Below are 24,998 nucleotides of genomic sequence, written 5' to 3' on the forward strand. Positions count from 1 at the left end.
CATGGTGCGGCTTCCTTGGTGATCGATCAGCCCGAATGCTCTGTTTATGGCATGGCGGAAAGCGAAGCTGTACTCCAGGAGCGAAGAGAAACCCTCCTGAATATGGCGTTGTATTCTCTGATGTTTTCTATCGGTCAGTCTGTGCCTCCCTCCCAAAGGCCCCCGGAGAGATCCTGCCTCTCTATACCTTCCTGGGAGCCTCCGACACACTGCCAATCTAGCAGATAATAGGAGGTTTGGAGGAGGCTGGGAGGAGGCTGGAAAGAGATTGGAGAGGGAGTTCAATAGTGCTGTCGATTTTCCTGTTTTATGTCAACATATTGTAACAAGGCAAAGTGGCTGTGCTGTGCTGGGCTGGTAGAGCGGTGGCAGGGAGGAAAAGTTGTCTAGTCACATGTCAAACCAAAATGGGCTGGCAGAGAAGGGGTGCGGAACAGTTTACAGTGCTGGCAGTGTGCCATTCATTACAGTTTGAGCAGAGTATCATGAATTCTATGGCTTTTTGGCGCCGTCTACCTAATTCCTAAGTGTTTTATCATTTCTGTCCTGTTCCTCGATGCTGCCGCTGTGCTAGGTGTTTGTAGCCCTAGCCGCTGCCCCTCTGGGTGGTGTTGGTGTGTTGTCTTGTCAGTATCAACCAGAAACGCGTTCTCGATTCCCGATCTGCTGGACAGGCCTCTGTGCGTTGTTGCACGTGCACGCCGAACCCTGAAGTGCTCTGTTACAATACATGAGCTTGTTTAGTGTCCCCGGAGCTGGTTCGGGTTCCTCTACAATCAGGAGCCTGTTTGTGATCCCGGCCCATTTCCTAGCATATCTTCGCATGGAAAAACGGTCGCTGCCTTGATTCTAATCCACACAAGTCGATTCGGGCTTTTAGAGCCTTTTTTCGGCCTTTGGGCCTCGACTGTAGTACAAAAAAATGGCGCTCAGGACTTGACTATGTTGCAAACTTCTCCTAAGACCAGCTGCATATTACTGCTCATGCAAGTTCAGGTAAGAGGTACTGCAGACTTTGATATGGCAAAGGAGGGCACAGAATGCAGCACCAGAAAACTTTGCACACGAGAAAATTATGCCATGGGTATCCATGTCAATGGCATGCGCGGGCGGTGTCTGCCTTGTAGCATGTTATCCATCCTTTGAAGCGTACGCTGCAGTATCGGGGGGTTGGGCCGGATGCAGCGTAGGAGAGAAGAAGGAACGTGGCTGAAACTGAAGTCGTCATTTTGGGGCTGATCAGGATAACGCAATGTCCACCTCAGGGGAAGGTTCTCGGCACGGAGCGGCCCCTTATGCAGGGGAGCCTCCTCATGTCTCTGTCGCAGAACGGTTGCGCACTTCGACCATGTTGAACGTCCGGACTTTAAACCTCATGGAAGACGGAAAAGGGTAAGGTTGGCCTCTTTGTTCACGCAGAATAGTTATGCTTTGATAAACATAACGGATGCAGGTGACACAAGAACACGGTTAATTCCAACAATGCCTCCTGAACAAACCATCTGATCCTGGTCAACCTCGCCGACACAGTAGCCGCTATGCAAGCGCCGCAGGAGCTTTGAAGCACTCCAGTCTCTAGATGCTTTTCCCGTTGAAACCGGGGCTAGCCTGACTCATCCCTGCCAGATGTCGGGTTGATTTTGTTCACCAGTTCACATTCGGCATTGGCTGCCGGAGACAGCAGGCTCGATAAGCCCCTGCGGTCGCGGTTGGGGACTCCTCTACATGCCCCTTAGTGAGCTGCTTCTTAGATTTTATCCACATCAACGACACGGGGGCACCAGCGGACCTTGTGTCCTATTTCAGACCTCTAGCCTTCTTCCTGTTATAAATTTTCTCCTTGGGTGAGTTCATGCACCATATCTTCTCCGAATTTCGACGCCTCAGCGTCGAAGCACTCAGCGAACGTCGAAGCGACATTATACAAAACAGCGCGTCCTTGAAGCGATTTAGGTAAGTATTGATCTTTAAGCGTGAATCAACAAGTGCTGGGTTCTAATCACCAAGCAGATTATTTGCAATTCCTCTCTCGACAGAGTCAACATCATGGAGGGATCATTGAGCAACGTCACAGAAGCCGATGGACCAGCGCAGCCCGTCAAAGACGGACCGAGACTGCGCAGCAAAGAATTGGTCTCGGAGTTGCCTTTGAGAGGGAAGAACGGACAAACCAGCCGAGGCCGAAGTTTAGAATCCTGCGCCTTAACGCTTGGCTCGACGTCTTCTCAATCAATAAAGACGATTGAATGTCCATCCCCTGACGACCCAGAAGTCGATTCAGCTGTATCGGCGGACAGATTTGTCGAGCATTCAACCGATAATCCGCAAGAATTACCAATGCCTCCAAATCCCGAAGATGGTCTTTCCAGATCGAGTCTTTCCACCTCGGAGTTTTCGCAGCCCTACAACAAAGTGCCTCGAGACGATTTGCTCTCGAGCGATACGACAATCGTTCAAGCTATTCAAGAAGATTTCCTGGCTTTGCCTTTGCACAATGATGTCCATATTGGGCAGAATATCGATACATCGTCTACCTCGACAAGGGCATTTGGTCTCGCGAAACAGCCTGCCACCAGCGAGCCAGGCTACGAGTCCGTCTGTCCATACGCGATCAGATCGTGGCACTTTGGAACAGCAATCGCAAATACTGAGATAGAAGATCCTCACATATGCTGGTGCAACCAGTGTTTCCAGTGCGAACCCGATCTCGAAAACAGGATCTGCTTCGGCAACAGCGACGGCTACGTTGAAGTGTGGACTGACAAGCCCAAAGCGGCTATATTCTCGCCATCTGCATTTCTCTGCTCTTGCATGACGCGGCCCTTTCACTCGGAGACTGTAACTAAATTTGACTTCTATAAATCTTATGCGCAAAAGCTCAGAGATAACTCGTCGAAAAGAAACTACCTTCTCAGTTCCCGCGACCTCCATATATTGAGCAACAGAGATAGCGTATTCAGGCGCATTGATTCTGGAATCGCTCTGCGATGTCCATCCTTCGGAAAACACAATCTCCAACCCCCTTTATTTGGCCATCTGCGCCGGTCGTCCGCACCAGAGAATACTGTCCATCCATTCGAAGAAAGCTCCCAATCAGTCGACGGAACGAACTGTGTCATACCTGAAATTAATCGCCTACTTGTCAAAGGCAGTCTCGATATTACTTCTCCAACATTGGAGTCTAAGCTTGTTCAATCTAACATTCCAATCAGTCCTGAGCCACCAGTTCTGCCAAGAGAAATGTGTTGGTGCGGTGATTTCTGCTGGGTTACAAGGATGCCGAGAGCATGGATAGATCGGAGCGACAATAGACTCGAATGTCGATCCCGAATCGAGGTTAAACACCGCGTCTTCTTCTCTAGCGCTGGTGGTGAAATTGAGGCATGGACTGACATACCGAAGCCAAAAAATGCTTTTACTGGGGTTGAAAAGTCCACCTGCATAATGGCGCCGCGACATATATCCAGAGTCGTCAAGTTCAATTTGTTCACGGAGAGACTGACTCAATCTGCTCCAAAGAGAGTGCATCTCCTCAATTGCCGGGATCGCTCTAATTGTCCCACTTTGTCTTTGGACGGAAGTGGCGCATCGAATGGTAGTGCCACTGCTTTGGGAAAAGAGGATCCGGTGACCAAATATGGTGTTCTAGCTCCTAGAGATTGTAGTCTCTACGGGAGGGGAGGCTTACAGACAAGGAATGACACCAGGAAGGAGGAAGGTTCCAATCTTCCGAGTTTAAATCTCCTTCAGCTTCCGTACCTTGGTCATCAACGACGGTCCTCAGCACCGGAAGCACTGGAGAACAGGCCGGAACCACGCATCCAACCTTCAAGGGCGAAGTATTATCGCCTAGCAAATGGGAAATCCGTCAAAGTGAAGATGCCTTCCACAGACGTTTAACGTCCCTGCATCTGAGACAGTGAAAAAACAAATGCCTTTTGCAAACTTTCCATCGCAATCTGGAGAGTCCATCACGAGCTGTGGAAGCGTGGCCCTTGTACATTAGTAGCAGACTATATGAATGTGTGTCGTCCCTCTCTTTAAACCGATGAGTTTAATTAGTAGTGACTATACACTCAGCAGCTGAAATAGATTCACTCAGCTGGAAGACCTGTCCTAGTACCAGCTTTGCCACGGTCGCTCGCTGTAGGTGAAAAAGCAACTCTCAAAACAAAACGAGCGAGATCCTTAACGTTAACCGGTGCCCACGGCTGTATCACAATGAAAAACGAATTCTTTCAGGTTGCGGCTTCGAATGCGGTGACAAACCTCGTAAGGATAGGGTGGCTACACCGCTCCATGAGCGAGATCTCAGGCTGGATGGTTGTTACGAAGGAGGCTTCTACCCCAGCACGATCTCCACCAGTGCAGTTTACTATCTTGATTGCAACAATATCACTATTCCTGACATGGACAGCTCGATAAACGGTGGTTCCGCTTCCACTGCCTTGTTTGGTGTCGTGGTCCCGAATGTATTAAGGAATGTCTCGCATCCTGCCTTTTATTATTACGGATCCAGTAGGCAGCTTGATCAACGGATTAGAAGCCCATGATATCATTGCAGTGAAGGGAGGAGATTGGTAGCATGGCCTTCTTGATATTCGCATCTTCAGACCTCCTCAATATATCTTCTTCGTCGCTAAGAAGGTCGTATACAACAGCCTGGCTGCTTTTGTCTTACCTACGATGCATCTCTTGCTTTCTATTGAGCATGGGATGATTCTTCCCCTTGGAATCAAGGCACGGGCGCGCGAAAATTCTCATAAGACCTTCCTCCGATCCCTCGTTGATATTTAGTCTATAATTGAGCCACAGCTGGCGAAAGTTTGTATTTTACTCTGGTAGTATTGTGGCTCTTGAGGTGTCCTCTGATCGAATTGGCGACGACGATGGTGCCATTCTCGTCTATCTCGAATTGATAATTTGCGGATATAGAAATCCAACGTTGAAAACAAACTGCGAATTACTCCCGTGACCATTGGACAGCTTATCCAAGAATGAGAGAATCTGTGGGACCTCCTCCAAAAGCTTGCTGAGGGAGTCCCATGCTTATTCTGGATTTATGCGATTTCCATAGCACAGAAGAACAAAAAGGAAAAGACGAATCGGATTCAGCTGCTCGAAATATATGTAAAGGTACGAGCGGTATATAATATCCACACCATCTATCGTCGGGATTGATTGTGTAAGACGTGGAACTGTGGCCAGATGGTTGATTTCATTCTGCCAAGTTGCTTGCTGTCTGTCCTTCCGTCATTTCAGCAATTCCTTCCTGTTTATATAGGCATTTGGCCGTGTGCGATGAAACGGCCCCTGTTACTTGCTATCATTGGTCTAAGATCAATCTCCGCTCTCATACTCGCATGCACGCCGCATCCTAACTGCGCCTCTAGAATCAAGCCCCTTCGATTATAAACCCCTTCTCCCATCCCTTCCCCTCTGAAACTTACTCTTCCTAACTTTCCTTTCAAACCTTACAAACTTTGTCATTCCCCAAAATACCCTGGAATAACCACCATACTACTCAACTTGACCTCCACGCTAATGAGCTCGCAATGTCCATCCCGCCGGACTACTGGACAAATGGTTCGGCCGCCCAAACGCGCTGGGAAAACAAACAAACTGTTCACCCATCAACGTCGCGTCCGTGGCGGTCACCAGCCTGAGACTCCACAGATCGCAATCCCCAGGTTCGATCTCCGACTGCCCCGACTGGAGCAAATACCCTGATGATGTGTACCAGCATGTGACTGAAAACATCTCACAGATGCCTGAAAGCGTGCTCTGATTTGACGAAGTGCACCGGGCGTTATAGCAGAGCACGCTTGCCTCGACAGATATATGCACGCCCTCTTCTTTCCACAGGATCCACGATGTCGAACTTGGAACACGGCGCAAAAAGTCACGCAGCAGTGTGACCTTCCTGTAATTCAGGATTCAAATGTGGGGATACAATGCATCTGGGTTCGCCCTTTGTTCCCAACGAAAACCAATGACCAATGAGTAGTTCGTCGGACTGAGCATGTAGCTCATCGCATCTGAACTTTGAGGTCTAGATAGCAAGTTGCGCAGTGACTCGCCCTTTTCTCGACGCAGATTGATCGATTCAGGACGAGGTGCTTCTCTACGGCTTTCACCTAGAAAGCGTTGCGAAGCTCCAACGATGAAACCTTGCTGCCACTTTTGATCGAAGTTTGTCCTTCCGGAACCGCCAAAACTTTTGGTGCTGCGCTCGCTCGTGTGGCGGACTGACAGTCACTTCCAGATAACCCATTTCGTAACTTGTGTTTCTCGGAAATGTGCATCGCGGTGTTGCGCATGCTGCAGTAAGAAGGCCTCGGAAAGCCGCTCCTCGGGGTTGTAATTTGGAATCAATTCCTCAAAAAATTTCCTTTCGTTGTCGGTAATTGTCGACATGGAAAGGAAGGTGCTGAACATGTCACTGCTTGAAGCAGAATCTTGGAAGCTATCACGATCCATGGACTCTGGAGTATTTGGCAAAGAGGCATCAGCACGTCTAGCCATTGATTTTGTCTGGGTGCGTTCAGAAATTCTTTCACGAGAAGATGCGCGGTGCGGGTTATCCCTCAGAAGATTCGCCGGCATTTCTGCAACAGCATCGGAACCAAGGGGCCTCGGTTGGGTAGCCATGCGCGGAATTACCTGCTGAAAGCATTCGGCGGGAGGTATGAGAGGCATCACGATACCCTCGAGGCGCTGGTTCTGTGTTGACCGCCATTCGGTAAAGGTGAGATTCTTCTCTGTGTCCTCGGATGATGATTCAATTTCTTCTAGCGAGTGGCCTTCATTTAGGCCGAGCAGAGTGAGAGCCACATATTCCCTGGGTGCTGTCATCGTATAAGGGAAATACTTTGTGAGCCTGTTCCACGATGTCAATGTGGTAATTGGTGATTGATTCGAATATAGCCTTTAACGTATCCTCTGAAGAGCTTCTGCAAGTGGCACCATCACTTACAATCGGAAATCCCGATCCGCAGAATCTTCCAAAGGCTTTTATTGAAAAAGCTCAGTCTCAATACGCCTGAATTTGGTTCACTCAGAAGCACCCCCTTTTCAAAAATTGCGGCATTTTGGCATTGATTGGAACTGCCGGGAATCGGAAAAAGATGGCAGTCACCGGCCTCCGGCTATTCTCGAATTCCCGGGCCGGACACTGAGGATGATCGATTTGAATACCAGTGGCGTCAGAAGCTACGGACCCATACAGACCCCCAATGAGAAATGTGCTGACTTATGTGCACCCTGTTTATTGATGATTTCATATTCATCTTAATCTGTGGGAACGTCTCACGAACAATCCTGGCCACGAACGCCATTGCTGCTGTATAGCAAATTACGGGATCCGAGGATCACAAGCTTGACCGTCTCGAGCTGCAAACGCCTGAAGGAAGAGACACTCTTGTTTTTTTCTGCTTTAATCATGGGATGAGCACATTATGCTTGCAGCGTATCCGTTATAACGGCAAGCTTCCCCGTTGCTGTATTTCTTGATATCAGCCGCCTTGACCCCCCTGAACCTGGACTAAAGGCAATCCGTCGAATCCCATCACGAGTGCTCGACAATAGACCTCTGTGATCACTGACCTATCAAAACAGTCTAACAGACCTAATAATCTGCTTCAAAGACGACCTTTCCGAGCCTCTACCCATAATCCCTTAGCTTCAGTGGTAACGGATCCAGCTTGATCCAGTAGCTGAGCCTTTGCAATCCATTTCCTCCCTTCGTTACTTACTAACCATGACCTCACAACGTAATTTCCAGGCGTCTTGACAGCTCTCTGGAAGGAGATAGTCAACTTGGCGGTGAAGACAGGGTCTTTAGGACCAGTGTCGTCCGGCCCCGATTTGAAGGCACTATTGTAGTGAAACATGATCGTTAGACCCAGGCATTCGTCGAGAATTGCGCATTGTACTCCTCCATGTGCCGTGGATGGGTGACTATCGATGCCTTTCTCGCCCAGTGCTAAAAGAAAGATCAGATCTGGGTTCTGTGGACCATTGGGCCCCCATTCGATGCTGGATCGTACTTCATTGGTCGATTTTGATGTGGCTGGAGACTTCCTGGTGTTGAAATCACGCCGTCGAAGTGTCATCCAGTGAGGTATTGTAGATGGTGTGTTCAGGGTACGTGACATATAGTAGTCTTCCCCCGTCAATTTCTTCAGCCGCGAATACGTTTGTACCTGCTCGTAGGCAGAGTCATGTAAAAGCTGTTCCGTCCATCGAGAGCAGGAAAAGTGCTTGAGCGCTCCTTCCATGGATTCTCGCTTGTTTGGCTTCTGGGCATAGGAAGTTCCTAGAAACCGATCACAATGCTAAATGCGTACTGGATAGACGAAGCATATGACGAAGGCTCTAAAGTAAGTCAGCGGATATTGCACAAAGATTCTGCTCGAAAGGCATGGAATATATTAACTGAGGGATCGTCAGAGATTTTCACTGCCGGCATCGATATCATTAGCGCAGGGATCCTTATGAACGTGTTCGGGCACTGAACAGCATTCTAAGTACTGTTTCTTGTCGAGCTGCTAGCTTGGGGGCCCATAATCTCCATTAATTTTCTGCTCATATGTCTTTAGCGCCTCAGGAACAAAAGAACGTCGTAGAAATCAAACGTGCATGCTTTCTTCGAAGGTAGCAGCTAAGTCCCACATGTACCTCGGTGCGGATGAGAGACACAAACCTCTTTCGTCACAAGCCCATTAAGACCGTTCGGAAGGGGCGCACAAACCGACGTCGTGCCTCAACCATTTGCACTGCAAAAAGGGTCATTCAACTCGGCATTAGATACCTAACCTAATACTTCCGGCAACGGAAGTAACATCGAACAAGTATTGGGATTGGGGTTTGGTACGGAGAGTGTGGGAGACCCCTGAAAGAGTTGCTTCACGATAAGTGTTTGAGATAATGCCGGCATAATGCCGCCAAGTCCCGAGGCGCCTCAACGACATCCCTAACACCTAACGTCGGGCTTCGACTGGCTAGCATATTTCTTGCTGGGGTAGGCTGTTTCTTCTTCGGGTCTTGATCATAGTTACCCTGATACTGCCTCGTTCTACACTCACACAAATCCTGTATCTTTGAGAAAGATGGCTCTCACTCGTCTGGTCAACTTGGTAGATGAGCCACTGAAGGCAGCATTGTATGCGCTCTTACTATTGGTGAACTTGTTATGATGCTTCTCATGGTGCACGTCTTTTGATCATTCAAATAGATTCTGGGATATCCGGCACTGGTCATTACTTACAATCTCCTTTTCCACTCGCTTCGTAAGGTTCCTGGACCAAAATTGTGGGCAGCGACACTCTTACCTGCCTACTACAATCGTCTCCGTGGCACTGCAGTCTTTAGAATCAAAGAGCTACATGATCAGTACGGGCCCGTTGTCCGTGTGGCACCAGAAGAACTCAGTTTTATCGACGGTCAAGCATGGAAGGATATTTACGGTTACAACACAGCCAACACTGTGGCTTTTGAGAGAGATGCATTGCAAGCCGGCCCCGAGGAGGCTGGAACGCCAGGCCTGCTCAGATCAAAGGGTGAACAGCACAATCGGCTGAGGCGAACTCTGAACCATGCTTTCTCCGACAAAGCTCTAAAGCAACAGGAAGGACTCATTAAGAATTATGCAGATATGCTCATTGGTGTTTTGAACAGGCGAGCAGAGTTGCAAAAGAGTGATCCTGACCGTCCGGATGCCCAAATAAACATGGTTGAAATGTATCATTTCACAACTTTCGATGTATGCCTGCCCGCATGTTATGCTCTGTCTTCAACTGATGAATATTCAGGCCATGGCAGATTTGAGCTTTGGGCAGCCTTTGGGTCTTTTGAAGCAGGTATGACGGGCATTTCATTGGTCCTTTACTAATGATGATGGCTGTCAGGCAAGAGAGATACACTGCATGGGTGTCGTTTCTTCTTTCACACGTAAAGTCTGTGGCCTATATGCACGCAATCGCCAGATGGCCAATCCTGGCACGGAGTGTGAAGTACCTCCTTCCCAAGAGTGTGAAAGAGGGCCGTGAGGAATTTTTCGGTTACTGCGTTGCGAAAGTCGAAGAACGCATGGCTGTTCAAACAGAAAGACCGGATTTCTGGAGTCTTATCGTCAAAAATCAGGACGAGAAGGGCATTACTCGGCAAGAGATGTATGCTGTCGCCAGTGACTTTATGGTGGCCGGCACCGAAACCACCGCAACGCTATTGTCTGGCGCCACCTGGTATCTTTGCACCTACCCGGATAAGATGAAAAAGCTCTGCGATGAGATCCGATCTTTTGGGAGTGCTGATGAACTCACCCTCCAATCATTGCAGAATACAGTCTATCTCCAGGCTGTTCTTCAAGAGTCTCTCCGTGTATACCCGGCGGTGCCCGCTGGTGGCATGCGACTTGTGCCTAAGGAAGGTTACACAATTTGCGGAGAGTACTATCCCGGATATTCAGGCCCATTCGCCTCAGGAAGGGTAAGATAATCTGTTCCTTTTCCGTCATCTGGCTTGAGGAGGCTGACATATTTTCCCATGATCGCAGGTGACATGCTCGGTTATGCCTTATGTGGCAAATCATTCAGCTTACAACTTTCACAACCCAGACGCGTTTGTCCCAGAACGTTTCGTGCCTGATCCACCAGCTGAGTACCGAGATGACAAGAAGGGTGCCTTTAAACCTTTCGGCCACGGCCCACGGGTTTGCATTGGTGAAAAGTAGGTATTCCTTTCTTTCATATCTTGCCTACTTTTCCAGCTCGATCATCGAGCGCAGTGAGGGGATATCAATTTGCTGACTCCTGTAGTCTCGCATGGCACAATGCCCGCCTTATCCTAGCCTACGTTATCTACCATTTTGATATCAGTCTTGTTGATGAGAAGGACGTATGGGTTGACCAGCCCATTATGGAGCTTTGGATGAAGAAACCTCTTCTGGTGAAATTAAGCCCAGTACAACGGTAGATGGCATGGTGGAACAGTCTGAATAGTCTCAGACCTGCACGGTTTTGTGACTTAATCACGTATTAATATCGGAGCTCTAAGGTGCTTGGGAAACTATCTCGGAAAGCCCACATTGGAGTTTGATTTTAGCATCATGTGTCTCCTCTTTCCGGCTTTACAGTAGTCATGTTTGTATGTTCGGCATGGAGAAGAGGATGTTCCTGATTCCCAAACTACACTTATAGGATAGTCACTGTAGACGAGTGAATGCAGAGTCGTTTCCCGTCACCTGCTAGGTTACCTGTGGCTCCATTCCCAGCCTCGTAGCTCGAAATGATTCCCTCGTGTTACACGCTTAGCCGTCCGTTCGACAACGCGCCATTACGCTGGCGCCTGTCAATCTTAGGTGATCTTGGTTCTAATGCCCCAGACGGCGTTGGTTCACCGGACTCTCCAGTATATGAAAAGGTCCATTATGAAACGCCATCGGGACGTGCTCGGTTTCTGTGGAGTTGTAACCCCGGAGCTTCTCATTGATTCAATATATGTGGACAATTCCCCATGACAAGCAACAACATGGGATCTCCAACGTCTTAGAGTAGTCCTGGGTCTTTGTATGTCAATTTTTCGGTGCTCGCTGTCACAGAGATCAGCTGCCCGGAGACCCACGGTTCTCTAGTCATCGTAGTGGCACATATTCATTCATCTAGCCATTTAGATTAGATATAGTGGCATTAAGCTCAGTTGGAGGGATACCAAATTAATTCGTGTTGGCAGGATAGCCTCATTTTTATATGCTTATAAGCGCAATCAAGTTTACGTTGATCCGTTTCCTTTGCGATGCTTGATACTGATGGAGGAGATGCTTGGATGGACTATATCACTTGTAAATGATTGATGCTTGTGGGCTAAGAATACAATTTGTACTCTGGTCTTAATCAATCTCTTGGCCGCAACTTGATGCATCAACATCCAGGCCCTGAGAAATCAGAACTTGTTGAAAACATCGTGATTGTGCCACCATGCCCTGAGTTTCTTGCCATAGATGTATACGGGGATGGTAGTCAAGCAAAGGCCAAGTTCGATTGCTCCCATGGTATCCATGGACTTTGCAGGTCCCCAACTTGCCACCCAATCGTTCACGAAGTCTAAAGCACAAATCAGTATTTCGCTCATGATTGTTGTAGGGAAAATTGTCCACTCACAAGAAAACCCAAAGAAGAGAAAGTTCTTGACGGTCATGGCTAGGATGAAGGTCTCGATGCTGATGTTACGGAAACCATCCACGAGGTAGGTACTGATACTGTTGACCGAGAACTGAACGGAGCCGAAAGTAATCCCAAAGATGACGGATATAGCAACGGGGCTCTTGCCCTGTTCAGTCATGTTGCCGAATAAGAAGTAGCCAAGTGCAGATAACAATGGCGTTCCTATGCTGAGCCAGAGACGGAATTCTGGCTCATATACGCCCCCATTTATTTTGCTGGCCCATCTTACCGCTGGGTCGGATGCTAAGCCGCACACGAGGCAGCCAAGGAAGCCGCCAACCATTGGCCCTGCAAGCATGTAGCCCAGCTGGGCGGTATTCAAAGAATAGGGCGGGACGCCAAAGACCTGGGCGAGCGTAAAAGCGAGGCCGAGGATGAAAACCTGTGTCAAAGCAAGAAAAAGGACAGCCCAGAGGACGACTGGATTGATCAAAATGATCAGGGGTTTGATGGTCATCCAGAGAAGCGATTGTTTGTCGTACGTGCCGGAGTAAAGCCTCAGCCTCTTGAGGTAGGAGTCGCGAACCTTTGGTTGATCATCATTCATGGTCGTTCTTTCGAGATCGCCGGTGGTCTTCTCTTCGTGGGTAGCCTCGGTCTTCATAACTTCAATGACCTCGATGTTCTATTGTACAGGTTAAGATGAATTTATGGTACAGTCGGATGAGATACTCACATTTTCCGAGGACGTATCAGTGTCAAACAGCGCATCTCGGTTGTATGCCGTTTCCCATCCAAAAAGGATAATGAGTATCCACCCCAAACCCATGAAGGCACATAAGATCCAGAAGACATATCTCCAACCAAGGTCCATTGTGACCTTGCCGGCCACAATGGATGGCAGATGAGCAATGCCGACGTTTGCAACAACGAATATTGCCATGCGGGTGCCTCTTTGATGGACGTGGTACATGTCACCAATGACGGCGAAGGTGACGCTCTCGTACACAGCAATTCCTAGTCCTTGGAGCACACGAGCACCAACCAGTGAGCCGTACGAGTTTGCTGCTCCTGCCCATAAGCATCCGGCGAAGCAGAGGGTAGCAGAGATGACGAAACCTGGACGCTTGCCGAATTTTCGACATAGCGCAGATACGAAAATTGCCACAGCGCCGACAGCACAAAGCTGGTATCCGGTGAGGAGCGATACTTGGGTAAATGTGATTCCAAACTCCTCAACCAGGACGAGGGCCAGAGACGCAAGCACCGGGCCTATTCTGGGGCTCGTTAGCTAATATTGCGTTCAGTGAGCTGGACTACCTTACCCTCCAATAACAAGGAGACTGAGGTAACAATAGAGTATTAGAATCAGGTCGCGTTGCCACCAGGGCTAGTTCAAAGGATCGTTGGGATCATTGGACGGCTGAGGCACCAAGATTATATTGGCCTCCTTGCCTGTGCCCTTTTTGACGTGAGAATGTTGATAGGAGATGTTAGAATCCTCCAACAAGACCGTACCAGGGACATGGTGGCCAGCGGCGTCAGTTTTGACGTCAATAATACCCAAAGGTATGGTGAAGGAGGTAACTGAGGTTTCCAAAGCTGAACGGGCTTCCGGGTCATCAAATTAAGATATATAGAGATATAGGGCTGTGTCATGTCTGTGCCGGGGCACGACCTCCAAAATATGTTCTCACGCATGAATCCGGGGATTCGGGGTTCCCGGGATTAAAAGGGGCAAGTAGTTTAGTCCCTGCAGCATCTCTTCGGCTCTACCGTTTCCGCTTTTCCCAATGGCGAATCAAGAGAGGTGTTGTTCCTTGCGAATCGTACTTCTGACACATCAAGATGCCATATGCCTGCCCGTCGTAGTGACTACCGCCACCAGCTCAGCAATCTTTGGAGAGACGACGCGGGAAGAGCTGACCAAGCCCGACTGGTGGATTAGTTCAAGAAACCATATCATCCTCTGTAAGTGATCTCTCAGCGGGACAGAGGCTTAGATGTCAAACGCGAACCTATCGCTACTATATTATTATTGCCCCCGGTGTGGTCTTCAAACTTGCTTGTTCTTGGGGAGTGACGGAAAGTTTTCGAATTTACTGGTCTAATTGTTCGCGACTGACGAATTGTCCTGCTGGTCGGAGGGTTTGTTCCATGAAAAGTGGGGACTACAATGTTCGCCGGGGTTTCAAGCATATGTGGACTGCTTTTATCGCAATGGGAGAAATTGCCGGGCCGAGGCCAATGGGCTGCAGAGCCTCTTAAGCTCGGACACCGCCATTGGTTTTAGGACTCGTACCGTTTTTGGCGGTAGACCACGATTGAGAATCAACCATGGATCCAAGTGAGTTTGCCATTTCTGCAGTCCCTTTGCAACATACCCCTTATGGCCCCCTGGTCCCCGAAAAAATTGTAGGGAAGAATAAAGGAAAAGTCGCTGTAGTTACCGGGGCCGCACAAGGTACGGAAACGTATTGGGTTAAGGAACATAGATTCCATTGCTGACATGCTTCCCAGGTATCGGGAAGAGTATTGCTGAGGCCCTTGCCAATTCTGGAGCGAATGTTGCCATTTTGGATTTGAAAGATGCTTCCGAGACGAAGACAGCCTGCGAATCATTGAATGTCAAGTCAGTATACTATAACTGCGATGTCACGGATGTCGCACGTATGAGGACGGTGTTGGGAGATATCGAGAAAGAGTTAGGAGCTGTTGAGTAAGTAATTACGAAGAAGATCCCTCTCGACCAAACCCTTGTCACTGTCGAATTCTGAGTGTCAACTCAGCATTCTCGTGAACAATGCGGGTATGACCCGAGGTCGGCCTATTTGTATGGATACCTTCGAGGGATACTGGAGATGTTTTGAAGTCAACTGTAAGAGTGTGAGATACGCGTGCTTTCCTCTCTGGTAAAATTTTTTTGGGTCTCGAATTACACAGCTGACTGGCATGGTTAGGTAATGAGCACCATCTTTGCGGTCCTTCCAGGCATGCGCGAGCGTGGGTCTGGGACCATCATAAACATATCTTCCCGGGCTGGGACACTCGATTGTCCGCTCGCACTAGGCTATACGGATAGTAAAACTGCCATCATTCGTGCTACAGCATCCATCCAAGAAGAGTTGGAAGCGGATGGTCTTGGAGACAAAATTCAAATGTTCTCTCTGCACCCTGGAGGCGTACCAAGTGCGCTAGGAGCATGTAAGAAGTACACACCCCTTCATGCACAGACTGACCGCATGGTAAATCCGTGGGAATCAGTTCTTGGGAGTGAAAAAAGGCTTACGATATCAATCAGCATCATTTCCAGCAGATGTCGCCGGGCGATACCCAGCGGCCGCAGAGATGATGAAGGAGTTTCACAAGTTCCTGAAGACTGACCCAAGTCTTTGCGGGATGACCTGTGCTTATCTGGCCACCGGCCAAGCAAAAGAGTTGAGAGGTATGTACTTTGATGTGCGACAAGATATTGAGCGGGTTGCGTCGAGAGGAAGGAGCGCCCTGCGGAAAGCTGGCTTGTACACCTTGAAGATTGACTTCATAGAGGACTATGCCAATGAGATATAAAAGCGATCTGTTGTCCTTTGCTAGGAAGAGTTAATTGTTGGCATTGGCTCTGTCCTTTGGTTGAGGAAAACAGATAATCTGTCTGATATATGTCTATCTAGGCTGAACGCCTGAAACCCACAGAAAAGACAAGGAATTGGCAGAAAAAGTGACTACGTCGTCCTCTGCAGGAAACACTGTCTGAAGACACGCATTTTCCTAGCCTAAATAGGCAGGGCAGTGGCCTTTCTAGGGTGCAGAAAGCGCTAGGAAGATATCCTAGGCATCGATAGTGGCGATATATCGAGGGAAAGGAAACTGGTGCCTTTTGGCAGGCAACCAAGCCGCGTCAGGATATGCTTGTACAGTGGAAATTGTGTCTGTCCAAGTCAAATTTGGTAGGTACCGCTATATGTTTCCTGGGAAGTGCACACATAGCTGAGTTCAGCACGATCTCAGCCCTCGAGGGATGCAGAGAAGGCTCCTGGATGATGTCAATCAACAAGGGTGGTCTGCAACGCAAACAGTACTCACTGAATATGATATCTCCAATCTCCCAATATCGAGCGAACCGAGCTAGAACGAGCTCCAAAATGCGCCCTTGCGAATTAAGCGTTCCTCTTGAGCTCGCGGACCCGTTTGAGTAGCATGCCAGGCGTACGTGCATGAATGCCGGTCCGATAAGCATGGGAACCATTACCGGGGAAAAATACGGGATGTATTCAGAAGCTGATGACCATGATTGAAGCACCTGATGAACCCCATCTATATGTGTAATGTGATTCTCCAGTCGGGCAAGTTCCAAGACATCTGTTATTGCCTTGACATTTGTTACTCGCGCAACATCGCAGCTAGAATTTGTAAAAAGCTGTTCAGAAGAAGTTGGCTCCCTCAAAAGGGAGACAACGAGGCCAGTCCTAGAAAAAAAAAATACATTAGTGGGTGAAATGGAGGGCAAGGGCCTATAGCCATACGATTCTAGCATCAGTTGGCTCAACAGCAGCCAGTTCTTTCTGGCATAATTGGAGGCATCGAATGTTGGGTCCTTGATGCCATCGCGAAACTCCTTCTGAAACGTGACGCAAAAGGATGATCGGGCTCTTTCAAGGACTTCGATGTCTTTCCCACGGACCTTCGCTCGCTGCCCAAGTTCGTAGATGTGTGTGGCGATATGAGTGCTGACCAAGAACCATGCCCGTTCGCTCCTGTTTGGTGACTTCAGTAAGCTCTTCCAGCAAATTGAGATCTCCGGATGTATTGAAGCAGACGGGGCAGGCATTTCCATGAACCACGCTTCATCTGAGACCGGGAGCAACACGTGCATTCTTGAGCGGTCGATGGTAGAAGGATAGCAGAGAGTCGCGGAGAGAAATGTGTCCAGCTCCCAGACCAACCACCAGGCCCGGCGTTGTTCCTCTTTGGTAACCCAGATCTCTGCTAGAAGAGGTTCGGCTGACTGGCCTTGATTATGGTCCGACGGATTTTGATCATTTCCCATATCCATTTCATGTAGTTCTAATCTGTACGCATCAACCAAGAGCTCGGTGTCTTGCTTTGGATTGCTGGCAAGGTGATAGTATGCGCACAGGATACATCCTTGAAGCCATTCTAGTGTGAACATTTCAGACTCTGCATGTTCATGGGCTTCGTCAAGTAGACGTCGTGCCTTGTGGGACCGGGGATGCCCAAGGGATTCAGGTCTGGCGTCAAAGCAGATCCAGAAGCATCTTGACCAGAATTGTGACTGTCGTGCCAAAGCTCCGGGGCGGACATTGGTAGGAAGTCGAGTATATTCGAGTCAGTAGTGAGAAAATGTCCATTGTGGTCGCTGTTCAAAGGCTGAAAATCATGAATCGGGTCAAACATTGGGTGGTCAACTCGATCATATCGGAAGCTAGAGTGCAGTGGGACGCGGCTCTCGAGTAGCAAGTGTTCGGTCGAGCTTGCTTCTGGCATTTTCTAACAATAACAGCGCCTCGCCCGAACTTCTGCGGCATATGGGAGTATGCATAGACAAACGCTCGAAGTTAGGGAGGTTACGGGAAGGAGAGACGCTTTGGCTTTGTCAAATTGAGCTCAAGACAGAATGGATCCGTGCTCAGGGTATTATTATCCTCCCGACTTTGCCCAAATCGGTTCGAGAGCGGGGTCGATGGCCTTGTGACCAACAAAAGCTTGGGAAGAAAAGGCCAGACCTCAGCAACTGAACCATGAACCATGGGTAGGGAGGGGTCGGGGGGGGGGGGGGGGTCAGCAAAAACTGTAGAGGTTGCGAGCTCCTCCTGAGACCCGCCCCTAGGCACATCCTCAAATGTCCCCCCCATAAGAGTGGCCGGATTTGATAGAAAAATAACGCCACATCCCATCTTAGCGATGTAGCGTGGCCTAGGGAACGCGGAGCACCCCCTGGAGCCAGTCTCGAGGGCGGGGAACAAGAACAATTTACGCCCTGGCACTGAGAGTAGGGTGCTGACCCGGGATTTCGGACAACCATAAACCTTTGCTCGGCCATATACTCTCATTCTCCTTGCCTTTCCCCGGCAACACACAAAGATTGCGCTAATCGTGCTGCCTGCACTGCAATTCTCATGCCCAAACCGGCGCAATTCTGACAACCCGGGCTATACTGCCGAGCACGTTTTGCCCTCAGTTCGGGATATGGATCCTCCACTCAAAGTCAACCGGGCATGTGAGCTGTGCAAGAGGTAAAATAATAAATCTTCTTATGTGGTTGCTCGGAACTGACCGAGCCCGTAGGAAGAAGACCAAATGTAGACACCCATCAACCACACCTTATCTGGTGGTCTATTCTCCCACGCTTCACGTGCTTACCTTCAAGTTCATAGGTGATGGCGAAAGACCACGATGTCAAATCTGCATCCGCAACAACGAGGAATGTGTCTATCCTGTGCGGAAAGCCCGAGCTCAATACAATCGGCGAAAGAAAGATGTCGAGGCGCATCCATCGCAGAATCACGTGCAGGCAGACCTACCGACCACAGGTCGACCTGTCTTGACCTCTACGGAACAAGCAGCCTCGTCGCACGAGGAAGGCGAACCAGCTTTGCTCCACCAGCATCCCGTCATTTCGACAGTGGTAGGCAGCCTGACCAATAGGCACGATATAGACACCACGCTCCTCTCCTCTGGGGGCTCCGATGGACTGCAGTTCGATTGTGTTGACCAAGATATGTCCAATTTCTTGACTGAAGCTTTTCCGGATGTGTGGAACCCAGATGAAGGCCTTACGTTTGACCCTGGTCAACCATGTCCGATCAATAGTCCAATGGAGCAAGCTACGACTGATAGCAACCACCAAAGTCAGACGGCCACTAACATCCGTGGTATAAACATCGAGGTACCTACAGCGGTGGTTGATGAGCTGCAAGTCTGAACGCTCCAGTCACGTTGCTCGATCTAACAATGTTCAGAATCGACTTGTACTTCGAAAGAGTGCAAGGGTTTTTGCCCCTCTTTCATCGGCCGACGTTTTATGACACTTATGTCACTCTCCCTATACACGAAAAATACGTGAATCTAGACAGGGACTCTGCTCTTATACTATACACGATGATGTCCCTGTCTGCTCGGTATTCTTCCCTACCGTATCTCGAAACCGCACACGCCAGAGACCGCGGTGTCCCACTTGCACGTCAAGCGCGAGCACTGTTTGGCAGTGCGACCCTCGCCGATCCGGCGGCCCTCACGCTAAAACTACTGCAAGGTACAATCCTATTCGCATATTACAATCAGTCATCAAATCTGTCCTGGGGAACTGACATTCTGATTGGGGTTTGTGTACGATATGCTTATAAACTTGGCCTACACGCTCTCGATGAAGACTATCTGAACAACCCTGATCACTCACCGGTACAGCTGAGCAATGCGCAGTGGGTATTGAGAGAGGAAAAGAGGCGAGCGTGGTGGTCTGTCTGGGAGCTCGACACATTCGACGCCATCATCTGCCGACGGCCATTCGCGATCGCCAGGCATCGTGTTCACGTACTGTTACCCGTGTCTGATGCTGCATGGTTCTCAGGATCACAGGTTGCATCGCCCATGTTCGATCCAGACATCTCGCGATTCTGGAAATGCCTTGGAGAGTCTCCTAATCAAGACGAGAGAGCCTGGTTTCTTGTCAGCAACTATATCATGGCTTACATTCACGAACAAGGCCAAAAGGCGCCCTCGCCTAGACCGAATATCGAGGAAATGAGGACTATTCTGGCGTGCTTTGTGCTCCTTGCTAACGAAAAGCTCCACCTCCCAGCCAACCACAGCGTGGATGCAAGCAACTGGAAGTTTTTGATCAAGCTGATGACAATCTCGTATGACATCTACCCAAATCTAGTGCCGAGCAAGCATCTAATAACCTCTCACAGGAGCACCATCATCCTCGGCCTGTTGGAACGGAACACCCTGTCCACACCTCTCTTTACAGTGTCAAATCGTATGTCCTCTGCGCTGCTGCGAGGGTTCATTGCTCGAGGCCACTCCAGCACGAGCGGGAGCCTCGACAAATTTCGTGAACCGATAACAGACTTTTTTCGAATACTACAATCCTGGAATCCAGAACACATAGCGTTTGCCCCTCCAACTATGGCTTGCCTTCTCTTGGGACCTGGGAACGTGAACCTTGGAATGGCACTTCGGTTGCGGAAGCCCACCGATAGCCAACCAGCTGGAACGCAATCGTCCCTTGAAGAAGATCTTTTGACGCTTATTCTCGCCCACTTTGCACGGTATTGGAATATTGGACATCGCGTTTTGAGTAAGTGATGATCTACATCACTCTGCTGTGCACAGCAACTGACCCATGTTTGTTTTGCTTTACCAGATTTTGTACGAAACTATCATGGCAAACACTCTGCAATTGAACAAGAGAGGCAAGCTTGAACGACTTCTGAACTCATTGTCCACGGCTCCGTCCAGAGCTCTGGCTACGAGATCAACCCATAAGACAGTTTCGTAACTCGTCGTTTCAGCAATGACAGATGATCGTTGCTCTAGTATGCCTCCTAGGACAGTACGTATGACGTTGTCATTCCATCCCAGAACCTTTTTTGGGCTTTGTGGGGGTAATAGTGTAATGGGAGAAGTTTGAAGTGGTGGATAGCTTTATGATTGGCTGGGGCGTCGACGCTAGACTAAGGTTCTTCTTATATAGTCCTCGGGGACTATCATTCATAGAATAATCAATTAAGTTACGAACGGGAGAACTTCCTTTGGTTGAGTGTGCGTGCTGTGAAGAGGCTATCCCACCGCCGTACGAGTTGATGCCCATGGCTAGTAGCCTCGCCCCAGTTCAATAGCTATACGTCTTTTTACATCTTCAAAGATCACTGGTCGTTTTCCCTTTATTTCTTTTGTTGGACTGGTGGCAGTTTCCCAATGGCCCGAAGTAGCTTCTGTGCCTCCTCATTCTCGCCAAAACGATCCTGCAAGTTCGATGATTAGTCAAACACCATCAGGCCAACGGATGGGGGCAGCGTACCGGGATAACTTCCCAAGCATCGGCAGGGATATCCTCGGCTGCCAAAACACCCGAGTCTTTCATTGCCCAGTCAGTAAAGAGTAAGCTCCGGCAGCTCTCTAGCATAATGACGAGGCTGCCGAGGAAGATTTTCCGGGGTTCCAGCTTAGCATCCATTGCGGCGACAGTTTTCTCATCGATACTACCATGTGGTGTGAATCCTGACTCATAGCTTGCACCTCCGGGAACGAAGACCTCAGAACGGCCGCCTCCTGAGGGTCCGTAAATCTTTGCCAGAAATTCAGACGCGCAGTTTCGGTGGAAATAAGGCGGCCTGAAGGTGTTCTCTGCCACGTCCCAGCGAGGTCCGAAGATGAGGAAATCGGCGAGGGGCGCATTCTCATCCCGAGATTTGGCGGTGAGCACAGTGTTGATGGATGGATCAGTATGGTCCACGGACGCGGAATTCTGTGCGACGAATTTGGTCATGTCATACTTGTAGGGAATGTAATTTCCGTGCCACGCTACCACGTCGAAGGGTGTATGAGGCTGGACAGCGACGTAGTACTTGTGTAACTGCTTTGTCACAACTGTCCATTCGCCTGTCGAAGTGGTGTCGACGTCCGCTGTCGGGAATGAAAAGTCGCGCGAGTTTCCAAGGCCATATCCTCCTAGAGGACCGAGCTCCGGGAGTTCCCACCTCGAACCCCATGTTTCAATAACGTATCCCCGAGCGCCGTCGGGTGAGTATTTCTCGACAATATTGACTTGAAAGCGGAGGCCGCGTTGAATGACGCAAAGCTCAGACGGCTGAAGATATAGGTGTCCAAATTCGGTCATGATATCAAGATGTCCCTCCTGTGCAACAATCAAGAAGTCTCCATCTATATTCATAAAAGCTTTGTTGGGCATGCTGCTGTTCATGGCAAAGATATGATAAGCGATGCCCTCACGGAGATGCGGATGCCCACTTCCACCGAGAGTGTGCAAACCTTGAGTAAAGTCAACGGCCCCAGCGGACTTTACTGGGATTTTGAATGCCGTCCACGACACCTGTGATGGTATCGTATGCAACTCGTCCTTTTGTGGTAGGAACGAAGCTTTGATGGTTGGATTGTCTTCTCCTCTCAAGTACTCGTGGTGGACAGCGGCCGGGCGACGCCTGTAAAGAAAATTCCTTCCTGAATTCGCACGGTTTGCAGCGAAAGAATAGCCCGTGAGTTGCTCGGCGTACAAGCCGTAGGGGCATTTCTGAGGCGAATTCTGGCCAATTGGTAGAGCACCTGGGATAAGCTCTGACTGATGCTCATTACCAAAGCCACAGAGATACTTGTATGGGTCTTCTGGTCGTGTGGCTTTCTTTGAGCCTGCATCAGTCCAGTGGAACATTCTTGTGCTGAATTTAGGACTGGTGATACCATCAGTTGCTGCGTGACCGTTTGTTGACGCCATTTTGATGTTCTGTCTGTGCAATTCCAGACGTGCTTTGTTTTCAGATGACACAAAAGATATGGACCAGGTTCGAACAGATATTCTAATCCGGTTTAAGAGACGCTGTGTTTGCCTCATAGGGAAGGGAGGATTTGCCCGGGGTTCTAGGCAAGGCATTGCCAGTGTCATATTTCCGAAGGCGATGCACCACCATAAGAGGAAATTACCCGAAATTCCGCAAATAAACATACTTTCACTCAGACATTGGGTGACAAATCTTACCAGTCGTGACCACAGCGGTCACCAAAGTAATATTTACATGTGTCAAATACGAATTCGAAGCAGGGGAGGCAGGTCATTTCCTTATCCCCGAGGGGTGGGATGACCAGGGGAGACGTCTTGTATTGTTTCTCAATCGCCAAGTTCCGTCACGGACCGACTCCTTTTTCTTTAGGAATAGCCAGCCTACGCTACTGGTTTGTGTTTTCCCTAGGATGAAATTCAATCTCCGTGACTCGAATCGTTACGGTTCCGTCCTGTCGAGCCCATCCGCATTCTTTATGTGGCCGTGTCCAGATTTGTGATCCTAATAGCACTGGAGCACTTGCATAGTATCAGCGTCCCTTCTACGCCCTTGCGTTTAAGGCTACCGGCGGCGGCCCATTCGAAGGCTTACTACAATGCAGGAAGTCCCAATCTTGATCATCGGAGCCGGTCCCTCAGGGGCTACAACGGCATTGCTCTTGGCTCATATGGGTATCAAGTCACTTGCAATATCAAGGCATGCTTCTACTGCCAGCACACCAAGAGCGCATATTTTCAACCAGAGAGCCATGGAAGTGCTACGGGATGCAGATCTCGAGGCGAAGTTGATGCCGGCCAGCAGTGTTGCTCATTGCAAGTGTCCTTGAGTCCAGCACCTTGAGGAAGATGCTGACGTCTGCCCTAGATATGCAGCACACTTCGTGGCTGGATTCGCTCAACGGGGAGGAATATGGGCGACTGTGGGCATGGGGTAACAAACCGAGCCAGAAGGGAGATTACGAAGCTGCCAGCCCAAGTGTGATGTCCGATCTACCGCAAAGCGTTCTGGAACCTGTGTTGGTAGAGGAAGCAACCAAATTAGGTGCTGAATTCCGATTTTCGACTAGCTTTGTATCCCTCGAAGAGACGAACGAGGGAGTCATTACAACTCTACGCAATCGCAAAGACAACAGGGAGTACAAAGTATTTTCTCAGTGGATGGTGGGCGCTGATGGTGCGAGAAGCGCAGTACTGGACAGCTTGGGCATCAAAGTACTTGGCCGACAATTGAATACGGCATTTAACACTCACATCAAAGCGGATCTGACCAAATTCATATCCCACCGGCCGGGGAGTTTGAATTGGGTCTTGAATACAGAAGCTCCAGAATGGTCAGCTGTGGGCAATTTTCGCATGGTCAGGCCCTGGACTGAGTTTGTTGTGTCTATGCATCCATCGACAAAAGTTTCTCCAACGTTTCAACCAAGTGAAGAGGACATAATCAAGCGACTGCACCAGATGATTGGCGATGATACAGTCAAAATTGACGTTCTCTCGATATTCTCTTGGACAATCAACGATCAGGTAGCTGAGCGATGGCAGAAGGGTCGAGTTCTCTGTATTGGAGATGCTACGCATCGTCACCCACCGATCAACGGGCTCGGCAGCAATACATGTATATCTGACGCGTTCAACCTTGCCTGGAAACTGGCCTATGTTTTGAAAGGCTGGGCTTCAACCTCTCTACTAGAAACGTTGACAATAGAACGCAAACCAGTCGGCGATGGAATCGTCCGGCGAGCCAATAGTGGGATGGAGGCTCACAGGAGACTTTGGGATCTGCTCGGGCTAGACCCAGAAGCACGCAAGAAGGCGACTGATCTCATGCATTCGAGCACAGCAGCTGGGGCAGAGATGCGCGAGAAGGTGCGGAACGCACTGGAAGCAACTGAGGATGAAGTACAGGCGCTGGGCATTCAAATGAACCAACGATACCTATCTTCGCCGGCCACTGTGGTAGAGCCTGACGATACACCCCCGGATCTCAGCAGTTTGAACCCTATCAGGCAAGTCTGGATCAGCACTTTTCCTGGCTACCATCTCCCTCACGTATGGCTAGCACCAAACAGTCGGTCGGAGAGAATTTCCACACTGGATCTAAGTGGTCACGGAGGTTTCACACTTTTCACAGGAATTGGCGGGGAACCTTGGGTGCAGGCCGCACAAATCATATTTGCTTCGAAGAAAGTCCCTGTCAGAGATTACACTATAGGTTTCAGGTGTGACTATATAGACTGCTATCAAGACTAGGTCAAGGTCCGTAATGTAAGCGAGACAGGTGTAGTCCTCATCAGGCCTGA

General features: G+C 49.3%; 10 protein-coding genes across 10 annotated transcripts; 5 read left to right on the forward strand and 5 right to left on the reverse strand.

The window, feature by feature from the left end:
- Window positions 1-2,046: 2,046 nt before the first annotated feature.
- A1O5_10338 (uncharacterized protein) lies at window positions 2,047-3,900 on the forward strand (the record flags this gene model as incomplete). Its single annotated transcript, XM_007750914.1, has 1 exon — window positions 2,047-3,900. One exon carries the CDS (start codon window positions 2,047-2,049, stop codon window positions 3,898-3,900), a length of 1,854 nt encoding a protein of 617 aa, XP_007749104.1.
- A 1,662-nt stretch (window positions 3,901-5,562) lies between these two features.
- On the reverse strand, window positions 5,563-6,081 carry A1O5_10339 (uncharacterized protein; the record flags this gene model as incomplete). The annotated part of the gene is made up of 1 exon (XM_007750915.1): window positions 5,563-6,081. A coding segment is annotated over exon 1 (198 nt), but the record flags the coding sequence as incomplete, so codon positions are not given.
- Window positions 6,082-6,255: 174 nt separating this feature from the next.
- Window positions 6,256-8,279, reverse strand: A1O5_10340 (uncharacterized protein; the record flags this gene model as incomplete). The annotated part of the gene is made up of 2 exons (XM_007750916.1): window positions 6,256-6,880; window positions 7,759-8,279. The coding sequence occupies 2 exons, from the start codon at window positions 8,277-8,279 to the stop codon at window positions 6,256-6,258; spliced, it is 1,146 nt and encodes a 381-aa protein (XP_007749106.1).
- An 831-nt stretch (window positions 8,280-9,110) lies between these two features.
- On the forward strand, window positions 9,111-10,974 carry A1O5_10341 (uncharacterized protein; the record flags this gene model as incomplete). The annotated part of the gene is made up of 6 exons (XM_007750917.1): window positions 9,111-9,182; window positions 9,236-9,763; window positions 9,813-9,860; window positions 9,916-10,488; window positions 10,556-10,728; window positions 10,818-10,974. The coding sequence occupies 6 exons, from the start codon at window positions 9,111-9,113 to the stop codon at window positions 10,972-10,974; spliced, it is 1,551 nt and encodes a 516-aa protein (XP_007749107.1).
- A 966-nt stretch (window positions 10,975-11,940) lies between these two features.
- On the reverse strand, window positions 11,941-13,688 carry A1O5_10342 (uncharacterized protein; the record flags this gene model as incomplete). The annotated part of the gene is made up of 5 exons (XM_007750918.1): window positions 11,941-12,101; window positions 12,159-12,846; window positions 12,898-13,438; window positions 13,487-13,551; window positions 13,680-13,688. The coding sequence occupies 5 exons, from the start codon at window positions 13,686-13,688 to the stop codon at window positions 11,941-11,943; spliced, it is 1,464 nt and encodes a 487-aa protein (XP_007749108.1).
- Window positions 13,689-14,498: 810 nt separating this feature from the next.
- Window positions 14,499-15,731, forward strand: A1O5_10343 (uncharacterized protein; the record flags this gene model as incomplete). Its single annotated transcript, XM_007750919.1, has 5 exons — window positions 14,499-14,625; window positions 14,682-14,880; window positions 14,951-15,047; window positions 15,122-15,365; window positions 15,463-15,731. 5 exons carry the CDS (start codon window positions 14,499-14,501, stop codon window positions 15,729-15,731), a joined length of 936 nt encoding a protein of 311 aa, XP_007749109.1.
- An 810-nt stretch (window positions 15,732-16,541) lies between these two features.
- Window positions 16,542-17,331, reverse strand: A1O5_10344 (uncharacterized protein; the record flags this gene model as incomplete). The annotated part of the gene is made up of 2 exons (XM_007750920.1): window positions 16,542-16,578; window positions 16,685-17,331. The coding sequence occupies 2 exons, from the start codon at window positions 17,329-17,331 to the stop codon at window positions 16,542-16,544; spliced, it is 684 nt and encodes a 227-aa protein (XP_007749110.1).
- Window positions 17,332-19,133: 1,802 nt separating this feature from the next.
- Window positions 19,134-20,489, forward strand: A1O5_10345 (uncharacterized protein; the record flags this gene model as incomplete). Its single annotated transcript, XM_007750921.1, has 1 exon — window positions 19,134-20,489. The coding sequence occupies one exon, from the start codon at window positions 19,134-19,136 to the stop codon at window positions 20,487-20,489; it is 1,356 nt and encodes a 451-aa protein (XP_007749111.1).
- A 578-nt stretch (window positions 20,490-21,067) lies between these two features.
- Window positions 21,068-22,635, reverse strand: A1O5_10346 (homogentisate 1,2-dioxygenase; the record flags this gene model as incomplete). The annotated part of the gene is made up of 2 exons (XM_007750922.1): window positions 21,068-21,148; window positions 21,205-22,635. The coding sequence occupies 2 exons, from the start codon at window positions 22,633-22,635 to the stop codon at window positions 21,068-21,070; spliced, it is 1,512 nt and encodes a 503-aa protein (XP_007749112.1).
- Window positions 22,636-23,294: 659 nt separating this feature from the next.
- A1O5_10347 (uncharacterized protein) lies at window positions 23,295-24,948 on the forward strand (the record flags this gene model as incomplete). Its single annotated transcript, XM_007750923.1, has 2 exons — window positions 23,295-23,517; window positions 23,564-24,948. The coding sequence occupies 2 exons, from the start codon at window positions 23,295-23,297 to the stop codon at window positions 24,946-24,948; spliced, it is 1,608 nt and encodes a 535-aa protein (XP_007749113.1).
- Window positions 24,949-24,998: the final 50 nt, after the last annotated feature.

The sequence above is a fragment of the Cladophialophora psammophila genome (genome assembly GCF_000585535.1).
Source record: "Cladophialophora psammophila CBS 110553 chromosome Unknown aczJe-supercont1.19, whole genome shotgun sequence".
Taxonomy (NCBI): domain Eukaryota; kingdom Fungi; phylum Ascomycota; class Eurotiomycetes; order Chaetothyriales; family Herpotrichiellaceae; genus Cladophialophora; species Cladophialophora psammophila.